This window comes from Mobula hypostoma, chromosome 8 (assembly GCF_963921235.1).
Source record: "Mobula hypostoma chromosome 8, sMobHyp1.1, whole genome shotgun sequence".
In the NCBI taxonomy this organism is placed as follows: Eukaryota; Metazoa; Chordata; class Chondrichthyes; order Myliobatiformes; family Myliobatidae; genus Mobula; species Mobula hypostoma.
The window spans coordinates 102,567,878-102,583,774 of NC_086104.1; the positions used below are offsets into that span (position 1 = coordinate 102,567,878).

A 15,897-nucleotide genomic window follows, 5' to 3' on the forward strand; every position below is an offset into this window, starting at 1 on the left:
GACCGACAGAAGCCCTCACCTCAGCTTATTCAATAGCATGGAAGTTCATTAAAAAGCATCAGATTTCACTTTCTGTACACATCTGTGAAGCTATCTATTTACATAACACTATCCTCACATTTACTTTGTCACATTGTCAAACGGCTTTCTCCACAGTGAATTTAACATACTACCAGTCTGCCAACTCCCATCTAATACTCACTTCCTCTTGTAGCCTGTGCTGTTCAAGTGTGGAACCCATCAAAGTGAAAGTTAGCCAGTGTACATATGACACGTACAATTCTGCTGCTATCTGCAAGCAACTTGTATGCCTCCCTATGACAACTTGGGTTTCCTCCTGGTTCTATGTAAGACCATAAGAAATAGGAGCAGAATTAGACCATTAGGCCCAATGAGTCTGCCATTCCATCATGGCTGACTTATTATCCTTCTCAATCCCATCCTCCTGCCTTCTCCCCATAACCTTTGACACTTTGACTAACCAGGAACCTATCAATCTCCTGATTAACATATTCAACAACTTGGCATGCACAGCTGTCTGTGGCAATGAATTTCATAAATTTACTACCCCTTAGCTAAAGAAATTCCTCCTTAACTCTGTTCTAAATAAATGCCCCTCTACTCTGAGGCTGTGCACTCTGGTCCTAGATTCACCAACTATTTGAAGCATCCTCTCTATATCCACTTTACCTAGGCCTTTCAATTTTCAATTGGTTTCAATTAGTTCCCTCTCATTCTTCAAAATTCCATCAAGTATGGGCCTATAGAGCTATAATTTGCTCCTCAAATGGTAACCCCTTCATTCCTGGAATCAATCTCATGAACCTCCCCTGGACCCTCTTCAATGCCAGTACATCTTTTCTTAGAGAAAGGGCTCAAAACTGCTCACAATACTCCACGTGCAGTCTGACTGATGCCTTATAAAGCTTCAGCATGATATCCTTTCTCTTACAGTATATTATAGTCCTCTCAAAGTCAATACATTTGCCTTTCTTACCACTGACTCAACCTGCAAATTAACCTTCAGGAATCCTGCATAAGGACTTCCAAATCACTTTGCAACTCTAATTTTTTAAAATTTTCTCCCCATTTAGAAAATAGTCCATCCTTTCATTTCTTCTACGAAAGTGTATGACCATACACTTCCAGACACCATTTTGCATCTATCACTACTTTGCCCATTCTCCTAATCCAAGTCTTCTGCAGACTCCCTGCTTCCTCAACACTACCTGCACCTCCACCTACCTTTGTATCATCTATAAACTTGGTCACAAAGCCATTAATTTTGTCATCCAAATCATGAAAAGCAGTCCCAACCTGCAAAACACCAGAAGTCACCGGCAGGCACCAAAAATGGCCCCCTTTATCCCCACTCTTTGCGTCCTGCCAGTCAGCCAATCTTCTACCATACCGATATCGACTCTTATCTTGTTAAGCAGTCTCATATGCAGCACCTTGTCAAAGGCCTTCCAAAGATCCAAGTGAACAACACCCAATGACTCTCCTTTGTCTGTTCTACCAGTTATTTCATCAAGGAATCCCAACCGATTTGTCTGGCAAGATTTCCTCTTAACAAAACCATGCTGACTTTGGCCTATTTTAACCTGGGCCTCCAAGTAACCCAAAACCTTATCATTAACAAAGGACTTCCTATCTTTCCAAGCATTCAAGTCAGGTTAACTGACCTATAATTTTCTTTCTTCTGCCACCCTCCATTCTTAAAGAGTAAAGAATAATTTGAAAGGTACACGATGAACCACGCCAGCGTACTGCGGGCTGCTTACAAAACTTCTAAATACCTCTTGTGAATTACTCTCATTGCAATCTACAGTTTGTAATTGCCCTGCAAGCAACATACTTTTCAACCGTCTTAATGAACTAGCAATTCCACAATTTTCTGAAGGATTTGACAGGCTTAACTCTCAAGCATGTAGGTATGGCATCTTTAAGTGGACAAAGGTACATTGCCATGGCTGGAAAAGAGGAAGGCGGGGAGGACTCCAAGCCAGGCTGAGATGCAGAAGAATTAAACTCCCTCTACTCTGCATCGTGTTAGCAGATGTACAGTCGCTGGAGAACACGACTGAGGACTGAAATTAAAGATTCCTGGATCAGAGGGAAATGAGGAATTTCTGCATTCTATGTTTCACAAAGACATAGCTCACTCTGGACACATCGGAAAGACCCGAAAGCCTCTCGATACACAGGATGGACTGAACTTCTAAGTCAGAGAAGACAAAAGTTTGTGCTTCATGATAAACTCTTATTGGTGCTTGGACGTGGAGGTTTTGTCATTCTCTTGTTCCCCTGACCTGGAACATTCAACAATCAAGTGCCGACCATTCTACTTACCAAGAGAGTTCTTCGTGATCCTGACACAGTTTACATACCACCAAAATCTGATGTTAATCAGGCACTTGAGATTTTAAACACTGCCATCACCGAGAAAAAGCCCAGCCCGACACATTTCAAATCATAGTCGGGAACTTCAATCAGGCTTGTCTGAAGAAATCTCTGCCCAATTACCATCAGCATATAACCTGCAGCACCAAGGGTCCCAACACACCAAAGCATGCTATACTAAGATAAGGAATACCTAACCGTTCCACGTCCAGACCGCATTTCAGTAAGTCCGATCACTTGGTTGTCCTCCTACTGTACCTGCATACAGGCAGAAGCTAAAGACCAACGCTCTAGAGTTAAGAACAACAAATAGAAGGTCACGGGAGGCAGAGGGGCAGCTACAGGATTGCTTCAAGTCAGTGGACTGGGCCATGTTCAAGGACTCGGTGGATCTGATTGAAAAACACAGTTGTCACGGACTGTATCAAAAACAGTCGCAGACGATTGTGCCTCCACAAATCATACAGTGTATTCCCCAACCAGAAATCCTGATGAACCAAGAGACCCACAGTTTGCTGAGGGCTAGATCAGGGGCATTCATGTCCTCAAATACCTCCTTGTGCAACTGGATCCTTAACTTCCTCACTTGCAGACCCCAGTCAAATCAGATTGGCAACAACCTCCATCAATACAGGTGTACGGCAAGGCAGTGTGCTAAGCCCCTGCTCTACTCACATAATTAAGACTGTGAGGCTAAGCACAGCTCCAATGCCATATTACAGTTTGCTGATACCACCATCATCATAGGCCAATTCAAAGGTGGTGACAAATCTGCATAAAGGAGGAAGATTGATAATATGGCTGAGTTGTCACACAACCTCTCACTCAATGTCAGCAAGACCAAGGAATTGATTTTTGACTTCAGGAGAAGCAAACTGGAGGTCTATGAGCCAGTCCTCATCAGGGGTTCAGAGGTGGAGAGGGTCAGCCACTTCAAATTCCTCGGTGTTGGATCTGTCCTGGGCTCAACATGCAAGAGCATTTATGAAGAAAGCACAGCATCTCCTCTGCTTCCTAAGGAGTTTGTGAAGATTCAGCATGACATCTAAAACTTTGACGAACTTCTACAGCAACACAAGTAAAATGCTGGAGGATCTCAGCAGGCCAGGCCATCTATGGAAAAAAGTACAGGCGACATTTCAGGCCAAGACCCCTCGGCAGGAACCTCCAACCCTCCAGGATTTTGCATGTTTTGCTTGGATTTCCAGCATCTGCAAATTTTCTCATTTGTGACAAACTTCCATAGATGTGCGGTGGAGAGTATATTAATTGGGTGCATCACAGGCTGCTACAAAAACTCCAATGTCCAATATTGGAAAGCCTGACATAAAGTAGTGGATATGGACCAGTTCATGATGGGTAAAGACCCCTCCTCAACAATCAGCACATGTACATGGAGCACAGGTGCAGGAAAGCAGCATCCATCGTTAAGTAAACCACCATGCAGACCATGCTTTCTTCTTGTTGCTGCCATAAGGGAAAAAGTACAGGAGCTTCAGGACGCACACCACCAGGCTGAGGAAGAGATATTTCCCCTCAACCATTAGGTTTTCGAACTCGAGGGGATAACTTCACTCACCCCATCACTGAACTGTTCCGACTGAAATGGACTCACTTTCCAGTACTCTTCATCTCATGTTCTTTATACTTGTTGCTCGTTTTTTTTTCCTTTGTATTTGTACAGTTTGTTGTCTTTTGTACATTGCCTGTTTGTCCATCCTTGTTGGGTGCAGTCTTTAATTGATTGTATTGTGTTTCTTGGATTTACTGTATACCCACAAAAAAAACAAACCACAGGGTTGTATATGGTGACATTTCTGTACTTTGATGATAAATTTAGTTTTAACTTTGAACTTTGAGAGATTTTTGCAATTATTCAGTTTTCCTGAACCATTCCAGAATCTAGTGATCATCACAAATGCCTCTACAATCTCTTCAGCTACCTCTTTCAGAAACCTGTGGTATAGTCTATCTGCTCCAGGTGACCTATCTACCTTCAGACCTTTTAGCTTCCCAAGCACCTTCTCCTTAGTAATAACAATGATACTTATTTCTTTCAGTACGCTGGATGAACTCAGCAGGTCAGGCAACATCAGTTAGAAACGATGAGTCGACGTTTCGGGCCGGAACCCTTCGTCAGGACTGAAGAATGAAAGATGGGGAAGGATTTTAAGAATGCTTGTAGCTTCAGTTGAAAGACCAGTAATTTGAAAGACAAAGGGGTGGGGGAGGGGAAGCATTGACGTCATAGCGCTGGAAACAATGGGTAGTAGAAGAAGGACCCACCACTAAGCACATCTTTCCCTCTCCACTTTCCGCAGGGATCGGTCCCTCCGCGACTCCCTTATCCGCACGTCCATCCCCACTGATCTCTCACCCGGCACTTATCCCTGTAAGCGTAAGTGCTACACCTGTCCCTACACCTCATCTCTTGCCACCATTCAGGGCCCCAAACAACACTTCACTTGTGAGTCTGTTGGGGTCATCTATTGCATCCGGTGCTCCGGGTGCGACCTCCTCTACATCGAAGAAACCCGACGCAGATTGGGGGACCGCTTCGTCAAGCACCTCCACTCCGTCCGCCACAACAGACAGGATCTCCCGGTAGCCACCCACTTCAACTCTGCTTCCCATTCCCATTCAGATATGTCCATACATGGCCTCCTCTACTGCCATGATGAGGCTAAACTCAGGTTGGAGGAGCAACACCTCATATACCGTCTAGGTAGTCTCCAGCCCCTTGGTATGAACATAGAATTCTCCAACTTCTGGTAATTCCCTCCCCCTCCCTTCCTCTATCCCTATTTCACTCTACCCTCTCCCCAAGCTCCCTCATGGTTCCGCCTCCCTCTTCTACTACCCATTGTTTTCAGCGCTATGACGTCAATGCTTCCCCTCCCCCACTCCTTTGTCTTTCAAATTACTGGTCTTTCAACTGAAGCTACAAGCATTCTTCAAATCCTCCCCATCTTTCATTCTTCAGTCCTGACGAAGGGTTCTGGCCCGAAACGTCGACTCATCGTTTCTAACTGATGCTGCCCGACCTGCTGAGTTCATCCAGCGTACTGAAAGTGTTGCTTTGATCACAGCATCTGCAGATTATTTTGTGTTTATACTCATTTCTGCCCCCTGACACTCGAATTTCTGCATACAGCTAGTGTCCTCCACAGTGAAGACTAAAACAAAGTACTTAAAGTTTGTCTGCCATTTCTTTGACATAGTCATAGAAAAGTACAGCAAAGAAACAGGCCCTTCTGCACATCTAGTCCATGCCAAACTATTTAAACTCTCGTCCCAGCTACCTGCACCCAGACCATAGCTCTCCATACCACTGCCATCCATGTATCTATCCAAACTTCCGTTAATCGTTGAAATCGACCTCACATACACCACTTGCGTCAGCAGCCTGCTGCACACTTTCACGATTCTCTAAGTGAACTATCCCCTCATGTTCCCTTTAAACATTTCACCTTTCACCCTTAACCCACAACCTCCAGTTAATAAGCCCCACCCAACCTGCTTTGCATTTATCCTATTTATACCCTGCAATTTTGTGTACCTCTCATCAAAACTCCCCTTGGTCTTCTACATTCTAAGGAATAAAGTCCTAATTTATTCAATATTTCCCTGTAACTCAAGCTGTACAGTCCCGGGAACAGCCTTATAAATTTTCTCTGTACTCTTCCAACCTTATTTACATCTTTCCTGTAGGTAGGTGAACAAAGCTGCATACAATACTTCAAATTAGGCTTACCAACATCCTATTCAAAATAACATCCCATCTCTTGTACTCAGCACTTCAATTTATGTAGGCCTATGTGTCAAAAGCTTTCTTTATGACCCTATCTATCTGTGCCACCTCTTTCAATGAAATATGGACCTGTATTTACCACACTCCTCAGTGCCCTACAGTTTGCTGTGCAAGACCTACCCTGGTTGGTCGTACCGAAATGCAACATCTCACACTTGTATGCATTAAATTCCAGCTGCTATTTTTTCAGCTGGTCCAGATCCCACTGCAAGCTCTGACAGTCTTCCTCATTGTCCGCTATGCCCCCAATCTTGGTGTCATTTGTAAATTTGCTGATCCAGTTAGCCACATTATCACCCAGATCACTGATATAGATAACAAACAACGGATCCAGCACTGATCCCTGCGGCACTCCACTAGTCACAGGTCTCCAGTCAAAGAGGCAACCATCTACCACCACTCTCTGGCTTCTCCCACAAAGCCAATGTCTGATCCAATTTATTACTTCATCTTGAATGCCAAGTGAAGAAACCTTCTTGACCAATCTCACATGTGAGATCTTATCAAATGCCTTGCTCAAGTCCATGTAAACAAAATTCACTGCCTTGCCTTTATCAATGTTCCTGGTAACATCCTTGAAAAACGTTATAAAATTGGTTAGATACGCATGAAGCCATGCTGACTATCCTTAACCAGCCCTGTCTATCCAAATATTCATATATCCAGTCCTTTTTAATACATTCCAATAACCTTCCCATGACTGATGTCAGACTCACTGGCCTATAATTTCTTATTTACTTTCAGAACCTTTTTTAAACAGTGGAACAATATTTGCTACTCTCCAGTCCTTCGGTAGCTCACCTATCGTGAAAGATGATTTAAATATCTCTGCTAAGGTCCCTGCAGTTTCAGCACTTGTCTCCCACAGGGTCCAAAGGAACATCTCGTCAGACCATGGAGATCTTTTTCTCCCTAATTTGCCTCAATACAGCAAAAACCTCCTCCTCTGTACTCTGTAGAGCATCTATGACCTCACTGCTGCTATCACTCCCATCTCTTTTGGCTCCATGCATAGATTTACCATTCTGATCTTCTGATTTTGTCCCTTGCAATTCTTTTGCTTTCAACATCCCTTAAATTCTCCTTCGCCATGTCCACTGGGGCAACCTCGTGCCTTCTTTCAACCATCCTTACTTCACTCTTGTGTCCTTTTGCATTTCATATACTGTATTCCATAAGTACCTCAATTTGTTCCTATCTACTATACACCTCTTATTTTTTTTCTAAACCAGGGCCTCAATATCTCTTGAAAACTAAAGATCCCTAAACTTGCTATCTTTACCTTTTATTCTGACAGGTACATACAATCTTTGTACTCTCAGAATTTCATTTTTAAAGGCCTCCCACTTACAAAGTATACCTTTGCCAGAAAACAGCCTGTCCCAAACCACATTTGCTAGATCCATTCTGATACCATCAAAATTAGCCTTTCTCCAGTTTAGAATCTCAACCTGCAGACCAGATCTATCTTTTTTCCATATTTGTTTTGAAACTAATGGGATTATGATCTCTAGATGCAAAGTATTCCCCTACAAAAACTTCTGTCACCTGCCCTGTCTCATTCCCTAATAGCAGATCAAGGTTCACACACACTCTCATTGAGACTTATCCATACTGATGAAGGAAACTTCCCTGAACACATTTGACAAACTCTATCCCATCTAGTCTTTTTACAGTATGAAAGTCCCAGTCAATATGCCAAAAATTATAATTACCTACTATAACAACCTTATGTTTCTTAGAACAGTCTGTGATCTCTCTACAGATCTGTCCCTTTAAATCTCGTGGACTGTTGGGTGGTCTGTAATATAGCCCACCCATAAAGCCTCACTAGATGAGCTCTCCATTCTGTCCTGACTGAGCACTGCTGTGACTTTTTCCCTGACTGGTAACACCACCCCTCCCTCTTTAATCCCTCTCACTCTGTTGAATACCGGAAGATTGAGCTGCCAGTCCTGCCTCTCCTGCAACCAAGTCTCACTAACGGCTACAATATCATAATTCAATGTGTTGATTAATGCTTTGAGCTCATCTGCTTTTCCTGCAATACTTCTTGCACTGAAATATATGCAGCTCAGAATATTAATCACATCATGCTCAACCTTTTGATTTCTGACTTTGTCTGAGGTCTGAACAACATCTCTCTCTACAACCTCTCCACTATCTGTTCTGGCACTCTAGCTCCCATCTCCCTGCAACTCTAGTTTAACCCCTCCATAAAGCACTAAAAAATCTTTCTACTAAAATATTACTCTCCCTCCAGTTCAGGTGCAAACCATCTCTCTGCACAGGTCACACCTTCGCCTGGAAGAGAGCCCCATGATCCAAAAATCTGATGCCCTCCCTCCTATACCAACCCACTGTCCCCCCATTACTACCTCCAGCATCATTTCCCAGCAGTCCAATATTCACTCTTGCCTCTCTCTTGCTCTTAATAGATCTGAAAATAAAAGTTTTGTATTCTCTTCTATATTATTGGTTAGCTTATTTTCATATTTCATCTTTTTGCTCCTTGTGGCTTTTTAGCAGTCTTCTTTTGGCTTTTAAAAGCTTCTGAATCCTCTAATTGTTGCTATATTATATGCCCTGTCTTTTCTATTTACGCTGTCTTTGATCACTTGTTGCCACAGTTGCCTCATTCTCCCTTCAGGATACTTCATCTTTGGGACGTATCTATCCTGCATCTTCCAAATTACTCCCAGAAACTCAAGCTATTGCTGTTTTGCTACTGTCCCTTCTAATCAACTTTGGCCAGCTCCTCTTTCATGCTTCTGTAATTCCCTTTACTCCACTGAACTACTGATACATCTGACTATCTTCTCCCTCTCAAATTGCAGGGTGAATTCTATCACATTATGATCACTGACTCTTATGGGTTCCTTTACCTTGAGCTCCCTAATCAAATCTGGTTCATTACACAACACCCAATCCAGAATTACCTTTCCTCTAGTAGGCTCAACTACAAGCTGCTCTAGAAAGACACCTTGTAGGCATTCTACGAATTCTCTGTCTCAAGATCCATCACCAACCTGATTTTCTCAATCTACCTAAATATTGAAATCCCCCATGACTATCGTAAAATTGCCCTTTTACCATTTTTACACACCTTTTCCATCACCAGTTGTAATTTGTAGCCCACATTTTGGCCACTGTTCAAGCGGACAGATTGGGAGACCACTTCGTTGAACACCTACCCGATACAGATTGGGAGACCGCTCCGCTGAACACCCATGCTCTGTCCGCCAGAGGAAGCAGGATCTCCCAGTGGCCACATATTTTAATTCCACATCCCATTCCCATTCCGATATGTCAATCCATGGCCTCCTCTGCTGTTGAAATGAAGGCACACTCACGTTGGAGGAACAACACCTTATATTCTGTCTGGGTAGCCTCCAACCTGATGGCATGAACATTGAATTCTCTAACTTCCATTAATGCCCCTCCTCCCCTTCTTACCCTAATTTATTTTTTTTCTTCTCTCCCTCTCTCTTTCCCTCTCACTATAATTCCTTGCCTGTTCTCCATCTTCCTCTGGTGCTCCCCTCCCTCCTTTTTTCTTCCAAGGCCTTCTGTCCCATGATACTCCCCCTTCTCCAGCCTTGTAGCCCTTTTGCCAATCAACTTCCCAGCTCTTGGCTTCATCCCTCCCCCTCCGGTCTTTTCCTATCATTTTGGGTCTCTCCCTTCCCCTCCCACTTTCAAATCTCTTACTATCTCTTTTTTCCATTAGTCCTGATGAAGGGTCTCAACCCGAAACATCGACTGTACTTCTTCCTATAGATGCTGCCCGGCCCGCTGCGTTCACCAGCATTTTGTATGCATCCCTTTATTCCCACTCTGTTTTCTGCTGACCAGCCAAGGCTCCACTCATTCTAGTAACTTTTCTGTAATTCAATAGACTCTTATCTTGCTAAGCCGCCTCATGTGCGGCACCTTGTCAAAGGCCTTTTGAAAATCCAAGTACACCAAGACTACTGCATCTCCTTTGTCTACCCTGCTTGTAATTTCCTCAAACAATTGCAGTAAGTTTGTCAGGCAGGATTTTCCTTTCAGGAAACCATGCAGGCTTTGGCCTATCTTCTCATGTGCCTCCAGGTACTCCATAATCTCATCCTTAACAATCAATTCCAACAACTTTCCAACCACTGATGTCAGGCTAACAGGTCTATAGTTTCCTTTCTGCTGCCTCCCACCCTTCTTAAATAGCGGAATAACATTTGCAATTTTCCAGTCATCTGGTACAATGCCACAATCTATCGATTCTTAAAAGATCATTGTTAATGCCTCCGCAATCTCTCCAGCTACTTCCTTCAGAACCCGAGGGTGCATTCCATCAGGTCCAAGAGATTTATCCACCCTCAGACCATTAAGCTTCCTGAGCGTCTGCTCAGTCGTAATTTTCACTCCACAAACTTCACTTCCCTGATACTATTGAATGTCTGGTATACTGCAGACGTCTTCCACTGTGAAGACTGATGTAAGATACGCATTCAGTTCCTCTGCCATCTCTGCATCTCTCATTACAATATCTCCAGCATCATTTTGTATTGGTCCTATATCTACCCTCGACTCTCTTAAAAAAGCTTTTAGTATCTTCTTTGATTAGTCGCCAGCTTTCTCTCATAATTCATCTTTTCCTTCCGAATGACCTTCTTAGTTTCCTTCTGCAAGTTTTTAAAAGCTCCCCAATCCTCCATCTTCCCACTAGCTCTGGCTTCCTTGTATGCCCTCTCTTTTGCTTTTACTTTTACTTTGGCTCTAACTTCACTTGTCAGCCACAGTAGTGTCCTTCTTCCCTTTGAAAATGTCTTCTTATTTGTAATATATGTCACATTTATGCAGAAATAGAGAAAAATCTGCTGGGTTCACAAACTCTCTAGCACCACTGTAACTCCCATTAGGGTGTTTTTACCCTTGCAGTTTATTAAGTCTACCCAAAGCATTCTACATTTTCTAATCCTATGTCACCTCTTTCTAAGAATTTGATTTCATTTTTCTTCTACCAACAGATCCTCCCCACACCCTCTGCCTACCCACCTGTTCTTTCGATAGATTGTGTATCCTTGGATGTTAACCTCCCAACTATGATCTTCATTCAGCTATGACTCAGCGATGCCCACAGCATCGTACCTGCCAATTTCTAACTGTGCTACTACATCATCTTCCTTATTCTGTGTACTGCATGCATTCAAATATAACACAATCATCACAGTTTCCTGCCATGTTCTAAAGGCACATGGATTAGGGTAGGTAAATTGTGGCATGCTGTTAGGGCGTGTTCTGGAGTTATGGTATACAGCAAATACTAATTTTAACAGCAGCCATTCTTCAGACCTGAATGTGGATTGTAGATTAAATTTAAAATGCAGCTCTGAACAATAGCATTGCTGGAGCTGCAGACTGGAGTTGATTGCAAACTAGACAATGCTAATTAACATTCATTTTTGGGTGTCTGGAGTGTGGACATGAAGATGGAGGTGTTTGAAAACTATATGTAATTCAAAGTAAGTACTGTAGATATAATTGTAACGATAGAATTGTCCTGCAGTTACCTTTGATCTTTAGCTCATAAAATGTCATGTAATATTGGGTCGAGCAGGCCTCTTCTTTCAAGAATGTCTTGAATTATGATGCCTGGTACTTGTTTCGTTCAATAAACTTGTTTATATTCACTAGCTTCAGTGTCTCCCTGGTAACTTTGTTTTCTGCCTACTTGCCTGTTCTTTCAATATAATGTGTATCCTTGGATGTTAAGTTCCCAACTATGGTCTTCTTTCAGCCACTACTCAGTGATGCCCACAAATTTGTACCTACCAACTTCTAACTGTGCTACAAGATCACCTACCTTACTCTGTATACTGCCTGTGTTCAATAATAACACTGTCATCACAGTTTCCTCTCACATTCTAAAGACATATGGATTAGGATTTGTAAATCGTAGTATGCTGTGGTAGCTCCAGAAGAATGGCAAAATTTGCGGGCTGCCCCCAGCACATCCTTAGACTACATTGCTCATTGGTGCAAACAATGCATTTTACTCTCTGACTTCCATACATTTTCCCATATACAGGTGATAAATAAACCTAACCCTTATCTTTATCCTTATCAAATTTAGTAAATGTTAAAGCTCAGTACCTGAATTCTCTGACAACCTGATTTTTTCCAAGATCTTGGAGTTGTATTTTTGCTGTTCTTTCTGTAGGTCGATATGCAGCACACGGTGGCACTGCTGCCCAATCAGTGATGTGAAAATGTTGAGCTGCAAGAAGCCCCTTGTATTATTTCCATACTAGCAAAATTGGCAAACAAGTTGTGAATAAAAGCAGTTGAGTCAATAAAAACAGTGATGGATACATTTCAAAATATCTAAAATATTAAATATCTGTTAAGTTAAATAAAAATTCATGTTATACACTAATGAATTTATAATGTTGAAGATGGCCTTTTGAGTTAGATACTCCTCAGTATAGTAAGTGTTTCAAGAACAGGCTCAATGGAAATTTTGCTTTCCTTGTATTTTGCTGCAGTGTTTGGGTTACCGTCAACTTTCCTTTTAGGGCATACTGCCTGGAATGTGTAATTTATAAATAATTTATAAATGGAACAGTGCTAAAACTGTAATTGAAACTAAACACTATGATATAGATTTTATTGATTAAGAGATCAGGTAGAGTGATAAAGCAAGAAATGGCAACGAATGTGAATGATCAGCAATGATCTTACTGAATGGCAGAGAATGCTCATAAATCCAAATATCCTATTACTATTTCATATGCTTCTACAGAAAACAAGTTTAATACATTTGGTATGTATTATAGCAAGTATAGAGAGAAGCATAATTACATTAATTTGCAATATTCTATCAAACAAGTGTGTGAAATGGGCTGCCAGCAGCGGTGGTGGAGGTGGATATGATAGGGTCTTCTAAGAGACTCCTGGATAGGTACATGGAGCTTAGAAAAATAGAGGGCTATGGTTAAGCCTAGGTAGTTCTACGGTAAAGACATGTTCGACACAGCTTCGAGGGCCGAAGGGCCTGTATTGTGCTGTAGGCTATGTTCTATGTTCCAAAAATTTTGAAAAGTTCTTCCTATTCCTTCAATCACATTATTATCTTACCTGTCCATTAGCAGATCCAATAATAAGTTGTTTGGCTCTACTGTCCATGCACAAGCTCAACAGAGGACTGCCTATGTAAAAATGAAATATTTTAGATTTGTATAATCAGACAAACAGCTTACAAATGATCGCCTGAAACAATCCACATACATAAAAGTTGCTGGTGAACGCAGCAGGCCAGGCAGCATCTCTAGGAAGAGGTGCAGTCGACATTTCAGGCCGAGACCCTTCATCAGGACTAACTGAAGGAAGAGTGAGTAAGGGATTTGAAAGTTGGAGGGGGAGGTGGAGATCCAAAATGATAGGAGAAGACAGGAGGGGGAGGGATGGAGCCAAGAGCTGGACAGGTGATAGGCAAAAGGGATATGAGAGGATCATGGGACAGGAGGTCCGGGAAGAAAGACAAGGAGGTGGGGGGGAAGCCAGAGGATGGGCAGGAGGTATATTCAGAGGGACAGAGGGAGAAAAAGGAGAGTGAGAGAAAGAATGTGTGTATAAAAATAAGTAACAGATGGGGTACGAGGGGGAGGTGGGGCATTAGCGGAAGTTAGAGAAGTCGATGTTCATGCCATCAGGTTGGAGGCTACCCAGACGGAATATAAGGTGTTGTTCCTCCAACCTGAGTGTGGCTTCATCTTTACAGTAGAGGAGGCCGTGGATAGACATGTCAGAATGGGAATGGGATGTGGAATTAAAATGTGTGGCCACTGGGAGATCCTGCTTTCTCTGGCGGACAGAGCATAGATGTTCAGCAAAGCAGTCTCTCAGTCTGCGTCGGGTCTCGCCAATATATAAAAGGCCACATCGGGAGCACCGGACGCAGTATATCACCCCAGCCGACTCACAGGTGAAGTGTTGCCTCACCTGGAAGGACTATTTGGGGCCCTGAATGGTGGTAAGGGAGGAAGTGTAAGGGCATGTGTAGCACTTGTTCCGCTTACATGGATAAGTGCCAGGAGGGAGATCAGTGGGGAGGGATGGGGGGGACGACGAATGGACAAGGGAGTTGCGTAGGGAGCGATCCCTGCGGAATGCAGGGGGGGGAGGGAAAGATGTGCTTAGTGGTGGGATCCCGTTGGAGGTGGCGGAAGTTACGGAGAATAATACGTTGGACCCGGAAGCTGGTGGGGTGGTAGGTGAGGATCAGGGGAACCCTATTCCTAGTGGGGTGGCGGGAGGATGGAGTGAGAGCAGATGTACGTGAAATGGGGGAGATGCGTTTAAGAGCAGAGTTGATAGGGGAGGAAGGGAAGCCCCTTTCTTTAAAAAAAGAAGACATCTCCCTCGTCCTAGAATGAAAAGCCTCATCCTGAGAGCAGATGCGGCGGAGACGGAGGAATTGCGAGAAGGGGATGGCGTTTTTGCAAGAGACAGGGTGAGAAGAGGAATAGTCCAGATAGTTGTGAGAGTCAGTAGGCTTATAGTAGACATCAGTGGATATGCTGTCTCCAGAGACAGAGACAGAAAGATCTAGAAAGGGGAGGGAGGTGTCGGAAATGGACCAGGTAAACTTGAGGGCAGGGTGAAAGTTGGAGGCAAAATTAATAAAGTCAACGAGTTCTGCCTGTGTGCAGGAAGCAGCGCCAATGCAGTCGTCGATGTAGCGAAGGAAAAGTGGGGGCAGATACCAGAATAGGCACGGAACATAGATTGTTCCACAAACCCAACAAAAAGGCAGGCATAGCTAGGACCCATATGGGTGCCCATAGCTATACCTTTAGTTTGAAGGAAGTGGGAGGAGTCAAAGGAGAAATTATTAACAGTAAGGACTAATTCCGCTAGACGGAGCAGAGTGGTGGTAGAGGGGAACTGATTAGGTCTGGAATCCAAAAAGAAGCATAGAGCTTTGAGACCTTCCTGATGGGGGATGGAAGTATATAGGGACTGGACATCCATGGTGAAAATAAAGCGGTGGGGGCCAGGGAACTTAAAATCATCGAAAAGTTTAAGAGCGTGAGAAGTGTCACGAACATAGGTCGGAAGGGATTGAACAAGGGGGGATAAAACCGTGTCGAGGTATGCAGAAACGAGTTTGGTGGGGCAGGAGCAAGCTGAGACAATAGGTCGGCCAGGACAGGCAGGTTTGTGGATCTTGGGTAGGAGGTAGAAATGGGAAGTGCAAGGTGTGGGAACTATAGGATTGGTAGCAGTGGATGGGAGATCCCCTGAGCGGATAAAGTCGGTGATGGTGTGAGAGACAATGGCCTGGTGCTCCTTAGTGAGGTCATGATCGAGGGGTAAATAAGAGGAGGTATCCGCGAGTTGTCGCTGTGCCTCGGCAAGGTAGAGGTCAGTACGCCAGACTACAACAGCACCCCCCTTATCGGCGGGTTTAATAATAAGGTTAGGATTAGTGCGGAGGGAGTGGAGAGCAGAGCGTTCCGAAGGAGTGAGGTTGGAATGGGGACAAGGTGTGGTGAAGTCGAGACGGTTGATGTCCCGTCGGCAATTAGCAATAGAGAGATCCAGAGCAGGCAGAAGACCAGAGCGGGGTGTCCATGAAGAAGAGGAGGGTTGAAGACGGGAGAAGGGGTCATCGGTGGGGGTGGAAGAGTCCTTGCCGA

General features: G+C 43.6%; 1 protein-coding gene across 3 annotated transcripts in view; it reads right to left on the bottom strand.

The window, feature by feature from the left end:
- wdr27 (WD repeat domain 27) overlaps positions 1 to 15,897 on the bottom strand; it is a 575,337-nt gene that overhangs the window by 539,694 nt on the left and 19,746 nt on the right. For all 3 annotated transcript variants that reach the window (XM_063056491.1, XM_063056490.1, XM_063056492.1), the window contains exons 7-8: positions 13,334 to 13,404; positions 12,350 to 12,503 (exon numbers count right to left, since the gene is read on the bottom strand). In XM_063056491.1, the coding sequence (XP_062912561.1) occupies positions 12,350 to 12,503; positions 13,334 to 13,404 (225 nt within the window). The remainder of the gene's footprint in view (positions 1 to 12,349; positions 12,504 to 13,333; positions 13,405 to 15,897) is intronic.